Source organism: Coturnix japonica, chromosome 3, assembly GCF_001577835.2.
Source record: "Coturnix japonica isolate 7356 chromosome 3, Coturnix japonica 2.1, whole genome shotgun sequence".
In the NCBI taxonomy this organism is placed as follows: Eukaryota; Metazoa; Chordata; class Aves; order Galliformes; family Phasianidae; genus Coturnix; species Coturnix japonica.
Window position 1 is genome coordinate 6553990 of NC_029518.1, and position 13159 is coordinate 6567148.

A 13159-nucleotide genomic window follows, 5' to 3' on the forward strand; every position below is an offset into this window, starting at 1 on the left:
ACATGATGTTATGATGTGGAATACTGATACTGATAGCAAAATTACAAAACCATGACACAAACCGAATGCATTAGGTTTTATTTTTCAAATATCATGTTGTGTTACATGAGAAACTCATATATTTTAATTCTTGGAAGTGGGTTGGGTGCTTGCCATTTCAGATCCCAAGAACTCTTAATAGCTACTGCAATAATTTGCATGCCATGTAGTAAACAAGATGCTTTGACAGTAATTAAGTGAATGATTTGGCGAGGGTTATTGAAAATGCTTTTTCTAGATAACATCAGCTGCATGCTCAAAATACAGTATATAAATCTTTGCTCTAGTAATTGCTTAAATTCTTCTGAAAAGTAGGAGGAATTCTGCCGTGCAGATCTGATTGTATGTGATGCTGCTGATACAGTGTGCTGTAGTGTTGTAAAGTACTATCTCCTGCAGAATCACAAGTGTTATGTTATACAAGATTTCACCCTGTGAGCTGCAAAAGCATTAAAGGGATAGTTTTGTTTTTTTTTTTTTTAAATAATAAAATGTTTGTGGAATCTGTTTGCAACCACTTGTTCAAAGGCAACATACTGAAGTGTGTATAAAGAGAATTTACTTACCAAGTAAAGTGTCTGCCACCACTTTGATAAAACAGTCAATCACAGGACACTCCAGTTGTGGAAGCTGTCCTCCAAAGGTAGATATCTGGCAGAATCCACAAATGAAGGCATACCAAAAAGTGCAGGTTTAAACAAATCTCTGTGAAATGCATCAATCCACTTCCTTATTAAAATCAAGGCAGGGCAGAATGGATGCTGAAATGCTTTCTATTATTAGCAGTTTATGCAGCACTAATTCAACTTCTGTAATACTGCTCAGTACGTCCTTGGCTGAACTGGGAATGTTACATAGGACTAAAGGAGAAACTCCTCCACTGAATAAACTTCTGGGTAGGTGTTAATTTGTAATGAAGTGGGGTGTTGGTTTTTTTTTTCCTTTCACGGCTTTATTTGTCAGAAAATACATTTTTCTCCACAGACCTCAGAGTGGGAAGTGTAAATGAATGGTCAATGGTTGGAGTTAACAAACCTTTTTTATTTAAAAAAAGTCAATTTTTAAATTATCTTCTCCTTCCTAATTGACACCTTTTAATCCAAGCCCAGCAAATGTTTTAGTTCAATTAAAAATTAATCCTTGCCTCAAGAAATGTGTTCTTTCCCTCCCTCAGTATCCTACTGAACCACCAGACTGCACTGTGGATTTTCCTGTTCAGTTTGCCATTTCTTGGATGCCACAGGTAAACCTTTGCACCACTTATTTTTGTTGTTCTTTTTTATGGTTGAGGCACGTGTCTGAAGGTAGTTGGTAATGATGTGCTGGACTTTGTTTTTAACTCAGTGTTAAAACCGTGTGCTTTTTTTTACTTTTAGGCCTGCTTCTGTGAATGTACAATTGAACTTCATATTCCTTGCGAGGTTGTTTTTAATGTTTTCTTTTCGTGTGTGTGTACTTTGTGTGTTGACTGCTTTGCACTCATACTGCTTTTCTCTTAAGCTGGATGCACAGTTTTCCTTTGTGCCTTTAGAAATACTAGGAAATGATGGGCACTGTAAGCTTTTCATGTAGAGAAGCACCGCCCTTGAAAGGTGGTTTTTGATTCTCTGGTATGGTTTTGAATAGTCTGAATAGGTACTGACTTGGTTTTTTTTCTTAAGTTTTACTGTTTTCCTCATATTATAGGCAGGATTTCAAATGCTCTTTCTTACCTCTGGTGTTATTTATAGTTCTAATATATATTTTTTTCTTAATTTTTATGTCATTGCAGTGTATGTTGCCTGAAATTAAAAGCATTTCCAATATCCTTGACAGGTGTTGCTGCTCCAAGTTTACTGTTAGTGATTTTAAAGCTACCAGCTGGACTTAGGTTTTAATAGAATGCTCCTGAAAAACATAACGTAAAGCAGACTGCTTTGACAAGTTAAGAGATGTGAGCAAATATATTAATATGACTCAACAAGAAAGTAAGAAATATAATCTTAAAAAATATGATGCTCCAGTGCTTGGAATCTTAAAGATCTTACAGTTAGAATTCCCTGTGGGCTGTTTGAGAACACAAACAATAGGCATATGTATGTAATTGGGACTGCTTTGAAATCATAAGATAGGTAAAGCTGTATCACCAACAGTAGCAGAATTTAACAGGGTCTCAAAAAAGGGAAGGAGAGCACGCTGTACTTCCCACCAGTAAAATGCTCTGAAGTTTTAATGGATCTTTAATTTTAGTATTTCTTGGTCAGCCTTGATGTAAAAACTTGCAAGGCTTAACTGAAAAATATGCAGTCGTGCTATTATAACGTAAACTCTCATGAAAGAAAATATAAATACATTTCAGGAAATTGATTTTTACTTCATTTTTTCCCCCCTGCTGTTGCCTATTTGAGGTTCTTTTCAGCACTCATGGACTTTAAACTCGAAGGGTTGTTGGGTGGATGGTTTGTTGGTTGCTTTTTTTTTGGGGTGTTTTTTTTTTTCTTTTGGTATAATAATAGACATGGCTTTATGGCATCCATATTAAAAATGGGTAATTTTCCTTATGGTCCCTGTCTTCCTGCTGGGTTGATAATGTTTTGATGTATTTTTCTTTTGCTCTGATGAGAGGTCTGCTGCTGCTGCTCTGACATATTCATTTGGATGAATAATTATAACTTGCACAATGTCAAGCTGAAGATGGTAGGGTTTTGTGCGTCATGACAAGCCTAGTAGCCAGTGCAGGTGTCTCACAGCATGATCAGCAACAGCCAGTGTATTCTGGCTCAGAGGAGGCATTTTAGAGTAGTAAGAAATCAGCACCAAGGGCAATGCTGCTGCTGCCGCTCCTGTTACGAGTGCCAAATAAATGCAGAGTGCTTCTCAATGACAAGTGCAAGAACATCTACTTATTTCAGTTATATTCTTTTTCTAAATTACCCAATAAATGTGCTGTCTACAGATTTTTTTAGTATAAACTGCCAGCGTGGTTCTGCAGTTTCAGTGCACCTGTATTCTGCTGCCCTCACATCAGGATGTTGTTTCATTACTGACCATTGCCCACCTGGTTTGCTACATGAAGGTCAGGAGAGTGGAAATTAATGGCTAATGAGGTCACGTAGCCTGCTAACAATGAAACAGTAATACAAAATTCAGAAGGTATAGTGATATGAATGAGATTATTTGGTGAATTTAATGGAAACCCAATAAAATATAGCAAAATTCTGTTTTTTCTATTTTTTCTTTTTTTCTTTTTTTTTAAGCAAAGGACCTTCACAGATCAGCTTTCATGTATCTATCGGTACGGATGGCAAGACACTTCACAGAGATGTCAGAGTATTGTGTCTGACCTTGGTTTGTGCTAAAGAGGAAGAAAATTGCTGAAGTTGGGGTTGTGTGGAATAAAACAGTGGTCCAAAGAAATCTAAAGAATCGTAAATTACTTAGATAATACAGGTGATCCATTGCCAGCCAGCAGCTGCTCGCTTCACTGAATGGTTCTTTTTCTGGGATTACATGAAAGACAGGCAGGTGGGAACATCCATAGCGTAGTCTACTTCACTGGTTCCTTCCTTTAAGAAGGCTTTGTGGTTCTTCTAATTTTACTGGATTTCTGAGGTGCAGCAAATATTACATTAGGAAGAGTTAGAAAAACCCCAACATCAAAAACAAAAGAACTAAACAGAACAAAGCAAACAAACCCACCACACTTCACTGTGAAGATAATCATAGAATCATAGAATTATCCAGGTTGGAAAAGACCTTGGGGGAAAAAAAAAAAAAGAAAAAAAAAAAAAAAAAGAAAAAAAAGAAAAAATTTCCCTCGAGTTCGCACCGCAGCCCTAACCAGTAACCCTACATCTAAAAACCCTACACTAAAATCGTATCCCCTAAGTACCATAACAATGCCAAATGGCTCTTAAAAAAAAAAAAAACCACAACCAGGGATTGTGCGATTCACCACCTCCCTGGGAGCCTATTCCAGTACCTAACTACCCTTTCTGTAAAGAAGTTCTTCCTAATATCCAACCTAAAGTTGCCCTGGCGCAACTTGAGGCCATTTCCCCTCATCCTGTCACTTGTCACTAGTGAGAAGAGAAAAATCATACTTAATTTTTGATGATATATATCTGAATAAAGTGTGCTGTGTTTAATTTGAGCATTCTCGCTGCCATTGTGTCAGTATTCAGTCCATCCAGGATTGGTCTGACAGGTCCAGATTTTCACTGACCAGAATAAGCAATTCCTCCCCTGTGGCTGAAATGAAGGGGGGACACACACAGTCCGATATCACAAAAGGTAAAAGGGGTCAGTTTACTAAAACTGATTGGAAGTTATGTGGAAGTCACATGGCAGTGATTTGTCTGCGTGCCTGTTGTAAAACAATGACTGTAACCCAGTCTCTATAAATACCTACTTTCAGAAGTTCAGATTACAGAATCACGTCCTTCCAAATCAGGAACTGTTCAGCCCAAAGGACTGTAGGTACAATGTTATATGAGCATATAACAGACTTCCATCTGACACAGCCTAGAACTATAGTGCAGTGAGGCTGGATGTGTGCTTTGTGGAGAGAGAACTGACTGTGCTGAGTCACGCTGCCATTTCATGCATCGTCACTAATTGTATTCTCTGCTCACAACCAGAACTGTGAGAAATCTGGAAGATGCTGACCATGTAGAACAAGAAATAGCACGTGGTCCAGATAGAGAAGACTGTAACATCAGCTTTATGACAAACTGCATCGAGGTTTCACACTAGGATTTCCAAACTCGTGTTAGCTATTAATTAGTTTCCCATACTAGCCATAGACTCAGTGGCCTCGGTGGTTACTGAGAAACAGAGTTTGTACTTTGTGGCACTGCTAACGGCCGTCTTGGTGTTGTATGGACACAAAAAAAGCACCATAATCTTTTTGGTTATTGCCCAGCACTTCTCTGAAATTAGTCCTTAATCAACTGAGGAGGAGCGTTACAGTTCTCATGGTCTGCATGACAAGCGTGTGATGTATTTAAATACCTATAGATGCGTCTATGTGGATAGCAGGAGGCAGCTGGCAACATCAATGAAGCATGCAAATAAGATCAAACGAACGGTGCGTTTAAGAAAAGATTTAACTACCTTTAAAGGAGGAACATCATTGAGAAATTACAATTAGTATTAAAATTAATTGGATTTTAAAACTTATCTGTGGGTTATAATCCCTTGATGTTTCTTTTTTTTTTTTTTTTTTTTTTTTTTTTCTAGTGAAACCCTTTGAATTCCCAGAAGATAAAGATTAAAATGATTATTAGAGGATTTATCTGTATGTGATACAGAAAAATGTAAAAAAAAAAAAAAAAAAGAAATAATAAAAAATCAGAATGGAAAGCAACTGTTGCAAGGACCAGAAAATTATGCTATTAATTTAAGTGTCATCAGAGCACAAAAGATCACATTTCAGGACTGTGTGGAAATTATTAAAATACTGGAAATAATAGTACTTAAGATGAAGATATTATACTCTAAGATGTGGTTAAGTGACTGACACTATTATATCACTTCAGGTATTACAAAAGTAACAAAATGCTTTCAAAGATAATAAGCATTACGTTTTGAGACTGGCAGTATTCACACTTCTCTGCTTAAGTGCTTTCCTACTTTAATTTAATAACAGCAGGGAAAAAAACGTAGCATTTTATTTCTAAGCTCTGCACCGTTTCTTTCTGGAATGCGTGTGCATAAAACATGGGAACTTGTTATATAAAGAAACATTTCTTCATCTCGGAATAATGTGTATAATTACTACTTTTTGTTCAGGTGAAAAAGGAAGAGCGCAATTACTGAGGATTAAAGGAGACTGCATGCATACCTTGTGTTATTTGTCAAAAAATACCTCTTTAGAACGTAGTATTTAACTTGCTTTTTCGCTCCCAGAACTTGTTTGGCTCCTGGGCCAAAGTATATCTGAAATGTGACCCTTGTCACATCTTTTTAGTTTTCCATCTCCTTTTCGTGGTTGGAGAAGTCTTTGTCAATGTCCTCCTGTCATTCCTTGTTTTTACTCATGCGTTTGATTTTTCAGTTGTGTTCTGTGTGAATCATTTCAAGGTAGTCCTTCGGTAGTCCCCAATCCAAGCCTCCTATGTCCACATGAAGCCACGCTGGGAGTGCTTGTTATTCTCCTTCTGGGCTCAGTTTATGACACTCCAAGCTTTTCTTCTCATTCCATCTGATATCAGACTCAAGTTCACTTTGGATCAAAGCTTGTATGGATTACTCTTGCTTTGTACTGCATTCTTCACCTCTTTTTTGGTTCCTGAATTCATCTTTGTACTTTGTACCCTGTGGCAACTGCATTTTGAAAGCTTGGCTCCTAAGAATTTTCCCTACTTCTGAACATTCTAGAGAGCATGATGTCTTTTTTTTGCTCAGTGATATTTAAAAGATTTCTTTTGCATTGCTGTTCTCTATATTGTCCTGTATAATGACTGTTTTTCCGATTCAGCCTAATCCGCTCTCAAATATTGAAATCCTTTGAGTGTAATCCTCTGATTATTGCACCATTTCTCCTTCTCTTACAATATTTACATGGTTTGAAATATAATGTTATGTCCCTGCTTTTATGCTGCTTAATTTTGAGACTCTTATGACATTGTTTGGCCACGTATCACAGCGTTCTAAAATCTACCTCACAGTTGTCACCAGTTTGCAGAGTATTTTCCGAGTATGAAACAATACCAAATCCAGTTCTGATGTTTATTTGTCACCACGTGCTAGAAGTACCAAGATTAGGGAAGTTGTCTGTACTGAAGGGAAGTTGTTTGCTCCAATTAAAAAACACAAAGCATTTCTGTATAGGGTTCAGCCATTTTTTGCTCATTGATTTCACACTAGATTTTAATGCTTCTCGCATTACAGCAAGTTTGTGGGGTTGTTTTTAATATTCTATATAGCTATAGGTGGAAACCACCTAAAATCGTTCAATCTCTCTTTCCTAGGACTCCTTAGTAGACATCCATAAGCAGTTCCTTGTGGCATTAGAATCGCTGAAAGAGTTCTGGGACACCATGGATGAAATCGATGAGAAGACGTGGGTACTGGAGCCAGAAAATCCTGCACGGTGTGCTACTTCAAGAAGGATTGCCATAGGTACGTAAAGATTGGAAGGAACGCGTGAGTTTATTCTGGTGTTTCGGTAGACTGTTGGTTTAGATTGTTACTTTCACTTTCACTCCTGGAAGAACGGAAGGAGAATTAGTGTAGTCGAAAGGGGGAACAAGGGGTTAAAGAAGCAGGTGGAAAGGACAAAGAAAGGAGGAGAGGAAATTAGAAGTATACAGTGTTAACGATGTGAGAAAGTGCCTTAATTCATACGCTGATGTGTGGCATTACTGTATATAGACTAATGAGTCCGGTACTGTCAAAGGACAAACAAAGTCGTAGGTTGGGAATGCAGGTGAAAATGTTATCTTTGAAAAGATTTCTGACTTTCAACTTAAATCCAGATGCCAATGGCATGAACCAAAGTAGACCCAAGTTGTCCCTGAAAAGCTGCAGAAGACTGTTAGCCTGCAGAGTGGGGAAGGAGAAACATGCTGTGGTTTGCTCAGTCCAGGAGTATGCAGCTGAGGAGCTGTACACTGCTGACCCACTGTTTTTCCCCTCTTTGACTTTAGAAGATGGAAGTTATCATTTGAATCTCTTCTGCCTTTAAAATATCAAATGGATTGTGCCGTTAGCTTTAATTCGATTACTCATAAGGCTAAGCATTAAGGTTAAGACTATTCTCAGAGAAATGCAAGATGGAACCTCTTTAGTAAGCTGCTGCTTTTTAATTACAGTCCATTGAATACGAACGTTTTGTACCAAGTTTTCGATTCTCTGGAGCAATTAAGAGCAGTCTGAATTCATTAACTTATAACTGTTAAATGTTTCTGCTTTCAAGTAGTTGATTGCAAAGAAAAGCTTTGCTTACGACTTTCTCCTGTAGGGAACAACGTTTCTGTGAACATAGAAGTAGATCCCAGGCATCCAAAGATGCTCCCCGAGTGTTACTTCCTTGGAGCAGATCACGGTAAGGCAGCAGACAGGCAGAGTTTGTTTCTCTTCTTGAGTCTGCTCTCCGCTGAGCAGGTTCCACAGTAAGCCATGTCAGGCTCCTGGGTAAGCATGAAGTAGAGCCAAGAACGAGTCTGTATATGCAGGAGGGTTTCACACGCACTTTGTTTTCTAACAGCATAACTCTGCAGTGCTGTTTGGCAGAGTGGTGTTTTTTTCCTAGAGCTTTCCTGACGCAATTTATGTCCTACGGATGATTATGCACTTCTATTTAGCTTGTATTACGATTCTCTTTCTATAAATAAGTTAATAATCTACTGCCTATGTCCTAGTGGCGTTTGGAAGTATTTAAGCCTTTCGCTCTGCTTCCCACGGCTTTCTGCCTACTTGCTAAGGGAAATACATCAGATATTTATTAGAGCGGTGTTTTAAATGCTAGTATAATCAGTTTCCAAAAGTGAGGGCAGCTGCCTTCATTAATTTAGGAAAACACCACCAAAAAAGGGACCACCATCAAATATGATCTGCCCTTCAGTGCTGAAATAGAAAGGGTGGAGTCAGGCATGGGACAGAAAGGGATCATAAGGATATAATAACGATGTGTGTGTTTTGCTTGCAGTGGTTAACCCTTTGAGAACTAAGCTGAACAACAACATGCACTTGTGGTAAGCTTCTTTAACAATACAGGTTTGAAACTGGAATGCTATTTGCTGTTCTTAGCATTAACTTTTTTCTCCCTTTCTCCCACCTGCAGGGATCCAGAAATTAGTTTATTACAAAACTTGAGAGACCTCTTAGAAATTGATTTTCCATCTCGTGCCGCGTTAGAAAAAAGTGTAAGTTGTGTGGTTTTTTTCTTAACCATCAGTTGCTATTTCTGAATAAGCAAAACCTCAGTGGTCATTTCATAACTAACTGCCAGGAAAAGTAAGAGACTCGGGAGGGTGGTAATTGGATTAATATATTGTCAAAAGGACTTCTGAACTTCAAGCAACAATTGTCAGTACTTGTTAACCTTTGATTAGAGGTGCACGCTTTCCTGCGGCCTTCATAGCAGTAGGACGATTAATAACAGGCTTCACTATTAAAAGGGAAAGAGGAAGTTCCAGAGTAGCTAATGAGATGTGGGAAATCCAAACATTCTGTTATGGATGTTGATGACTTACGTTCTAATTAGGTAGAGCTGCTTACAGGGGACAAGAGGCCATCCAAATACTGGTGCATTTCAAACAAACTCGGAATTAATTTCTGACAATGCTGTAACACTGGATTACCAGCTTGGCTTCTGCTCGTGAAATCTTTAAATTAATATCTGACTGCAAGGTCTCGTGTCTGATATCTAAACGTAATGACACATCATCGCCTTTGATAAGAAAGAAGCAGTGGGGCCCGAGTATGAAAATGCTTGTCAAACTGGATGTAATGCAGCGAGAGGATAAAGTATAACCTAGCAGTCTTGTACAGCCGGCAGCTGCTCTCACTGTTAATACCATGATGTAAAAACTACGTGCTAAAGGAAGAAATGTTTAGTCAGAGAGTCACAGAATCACCAGGTTAGAAAGGACCCACAAGATCATCCAGTCCAACCATCCTCCCATTACTGTTGCTACCACAGGCACTAAACCAGATCTCATAGCTCCTCACCCAAACATTTCTTGAACACTGTCAGGGACAGCAACTGCACCACCTCCCTGGGCGGCCATTCCAATGCCTGACCACTCTCTGAGGAAAAAAAGCTTTTCCTTATCTCTAGTCGTTCTAAAGGAGCAAAACAAAAACCAAGTAGATGACGATGTTTCTCCGTCTCAGCCCTCTTTCTTCCTTTTGAACCTGAAACAGAGTGTGTTTTCAGGATTTTACTAAGGACTGTGGGATCTGCTATGCCTATCGTCTCAATGGCGCCACTCCAGACCAAGTGTGCGACGAGCCCCGATGCGGACAGCCTTTTCATCAGGCTTGCCTGTATGAGGTACAGTAATTAACGGGACAGACTTGCTTGTTAACTGACAGGTCATAAAGAATAGGCATTGCACACCTAAAGCTGCAGATGAAGCAAAATCCCCACAATGTTTGTTAGAAAAGCCACTGTTCTGCCTCTTGTGTTTTAATCCGAAATCCATAACATGAGCTCCATATGGAGGTGAACCTTCCTATCTGAGTGGGTATGCAGGCTGCCCTGACACGCACTGTGTCAGATGCATCTCAGATGAACTGAATGTTTTAAATGTGTTTTAAATTTAATACGAAACAACGGCAGGTTTTAATTTGCTTATTTGTGTTGCAGTGGCTACAAGGTCTTCCTTCCAGCAGACAGAGCTTTAATGTTATCTTCGGTGAATGTCCATATTGTAACAAGGTAAGGAAGCAGGGTGAGAATGGGAGCTGGAATGAAGCACTATGGTTATTTTGTTACAGGTCTTTGCTTTTATCGCAGTCTTCTGTTGAACCCCTGCAGCTTTTATCTCCCCTTTGCCCAGCAGGATAAAGAGAGGAAAGTTTAGACTCTGTGCATTTAATGCATGTGTTTTTAACTCTGCTGTCTCAGGAAATCTTTATGAGTTGTTACAGCGTCCTTACTTTTAACACCAGTATGTTGATGGCACAACTAAATACCACGCTGCAATCTTTCACGATTGTTTTTGTTTTAATTTCTCTGTAAGAAAGAACTCATTTCTGAAAAACCCCCAGATTCAAAGTACAGAACAGCCCCCCGAGTAGCGCAGTCCAGACGTAACTCTTTGGTGCAGACCACGACCTTGCTTTCAAAGGGTTCGTATTTACAGTTGTGTCTTACAACATTACTTCCTAAGCCACTGACACTGAAATCCTCCATGAAGAAACCTTGAGGAAAGCACCACGATAGCAATGCCGACGCACTGATATTGAAGACAACAAAACAGTGACATCAAAGAAAATACAAGGAAAATGCTATCAGAAACAAAAGCACGAGTACAGCTATGCTGTAGTGGTATCTTTCTTCAGTAAAAGCAAGCCTAAATATAGTGGATATGGAAAGACTGGGTTCTTGCAAAGACAGTGGATGACCTCCAGTTAAAAGCTGATCTGGTTTCTTTTTGGATTCTGAGACGGATGTCTGGGGGCTGAATGGTGGCAATTCTCTTCCTGCGTCGTTCTGCAGGGGAGAAAAACAACAACAGCAAAACAAAATGGTTATAACGATCTCAGTGTTTAGATTTGCAAGTGAGATTCAAAGCGTTAAACAAAATCAACAAGCAGCCGACAAGCAAAGAAAGGTACCTAAGGAATGGAAGTTATCCGAGAGAAAGCAACGCTGTTCTGACTGAATCTTAACTCCTGGATTTGCAGATGTTCATTAAGCGCATAACTACAGCTTTGATTAAGCACCCTTTAAAGACTTTTGTCTGTTCCTGAAGTGAACAGCTAAAATTCTTGCTTATCTGCAACTATTTTCCCCAAATGTTAATATATTGTGAATAAAGCCTGGAAACCTGGAAGATAATCTGAAGTCTGATGAGCTGTTTTGCCTTGTGTAACTTCTTGCGTTTCAGGGAGAAGCTGGCTTCTGGCTTACCACATACAGCACCCATATTATGCTAGCGTGTTCCTCTTTCTAGCTGGACAGAGGGCAGCTGGCTCTTTAGGTCTCCAGCAGCAATGGGATCTTAGCATACTCTTGAGATCTTCATTTCTGAAACGAATCCCCAACCACTACCATTGTTTTTCTCTAATAAACAAAACTGCAGAATTCAGGCATGCTGTATTTTTCACCATCCCTTAGAAAGATTTATGCACATTCACAATATGTTGGGGTTGTTTGTTTTGTTTGTTTTTTGTGGATACGTTGGGTTCTTTTAACCCTTAGCACTACAGTTTGCTCAAGAAATATGATGTAAATTCTGTTTTTCTAGTAGAGATTTCATCATTATCAGCTGCTTTATTAATGAAAGGCATGACTGTTTTTACCTTTAATGAAAAGCCAGGCCCCATCTGACAGAAAGGTAACTGTGATGTCCAACACAAAGGTAGTTCTTTTTCATCCCGTATTTTATCACTTCCATATTCTTCTCTAGACATTGTTTCTGCCTCCCACCCTCTCTGTTTCCCAGCTTGCCAGATGTCCCGTCTCTCACAACCATCCTGCTCTTTTTGTCCTACTTCTCTCACTCCGGTGTTCCCCTTGTGACACAGAACCATTCCTCCTTTTTGTTTATATCTAAGGGCTTCCTGGCAGTATCACACAAAGCAGCCCCACTTCTCTTTCTTCTCTTTTTGCTGCTGTCCCAGCCATGTGATGTTTTTCTGAATGTACTTCCCTTAGAAGATAAACCATGGAGACAGAACTTTTCCTCCAAGCTCTGCATTCAGACCTTTAACTGCATCATCTGTTTCTATGAGCAGCAGCAGCATAACCATCCTCTGTAAGCACTGAAGTTGGAGTGAGGTGCCTGCAGTCAGCTCCTCCAGGCAGCTGTCTGACTATGTCACATTGGAAAACCAAATGCATCTCTTTCCATACCTGCATTTTTTTTTAAGAAGTCACCTTCACACAAAACATACAGGAGAGAAATAGAGGTGGGGTGGGCACTACCTTGTTTTTATTTGCCAGTGTTTTTACAATTGTACATGTGAGGATTATGAAGCAGCACTTGATGTCTTCAGAGAAAAAGGAGACCTTTCAGAGTCTGACTATCCTGCTTCCAGCCAAGACACCTCCAGCCACTTGCTCACCACTCTACTGCCTGATGCTCACAGGTACAGCTCTGCTTTTTCTGCTTCATTCTCTTAGCTTGCACTGGAGTCTCCAGGCAGTGGTCAGCAGCCTGCCTGAAGCAAATGATTTTGGATTAATAATAAAGCTATCTTTAAAGCTGCATTTTTGTGCTTGTTAGCAATTGTCCTTCGCTTGTTTTTCTATGTGTAAGAGATAAACAGGGCCAGATTTGTTAAAGGACAGAGGATGTTTACTAAGTTCAGTTGGAACGTTAGTATGACCTTGATCTGCTTTATTCTTTCTATAGTAAAGGATAGCTGAAGACTAAGGCAGGTTAACTTCTCCAACCCTCAGGTTTTATCTGTTGGGAAACACAGTGGGCAGTGCTTTACTACCCAACTGTATACAACAAAC

General features: G+C 39.3%; 2 protein-coding genes across 5 annotated transcripts in view; one reads left to right on the forward strand and one right to left on the reverse strand.

Annotated features, from left to right (window-relative positions):
- The window catches only part of FANCL (FA complementation group L), a 28845-nt gene extending 17306 nt beyond the window's left edge, over positions 1 to 11539 (forward strand). Inside the window, exons 7-14 of the mRNA XM_015856796.2 lie at positions 1214 to 1282; positions 6993 to 7143; positions 7985 to 8068; positions 8672 to 8717; positions 8807 to 8888; positions 9905 to 10021; positions 10337 to 10408; positions 10863 to 11539. Coding sequence (XP_015712282.1) covers positions 1214 to 1282; positions 6993 to 7143; positions 7985 to 8068; positions 8672 to 8717; positions 8807 to 8888; positions 9905 to 10021; positions 10337 to 10408; positions 10863 to 10898 — 657 coding nt within the window. The 3' untranslated portion in view covers positions 10899 to 11539. The remainder of the gene's footprint in view (positions 1 to 1213; positions 1283 to 6992; positions 7144 to 7984; positions 8069 to 8671; positions 8718 to 8806; positions 8889 to 9904; positions 10022 to 10336; positions 10409 to 10862) is intronic.
- VRK2 (VRK serine/threonine kinase 2) overlaps positions 10678 to 13159 on the reverse strand; it is a 41676-nt gene continuing 39194 nt past the window's right edge. For 2 of the 4 annotated variants that reach the window (XM_015856794.1, XM_015856792.1), the window contains one exon: positions 10678 to 11185. In XM_015856794.1, coding sequence (XP_015712280.1) covers positions 10958 to 11185 — 228 coding nt within the window. In that variant the 3' untranslated portion in view covers positions 10678 to 10957. Of the gene's footprint in view, positions 11186 to 11860; positions 12859 to 13159 lie in introns of those variants that run through there. The other 2 variants (XM_015856793.2, XM_015856795.2) reach the window with 2 other exon arrangements.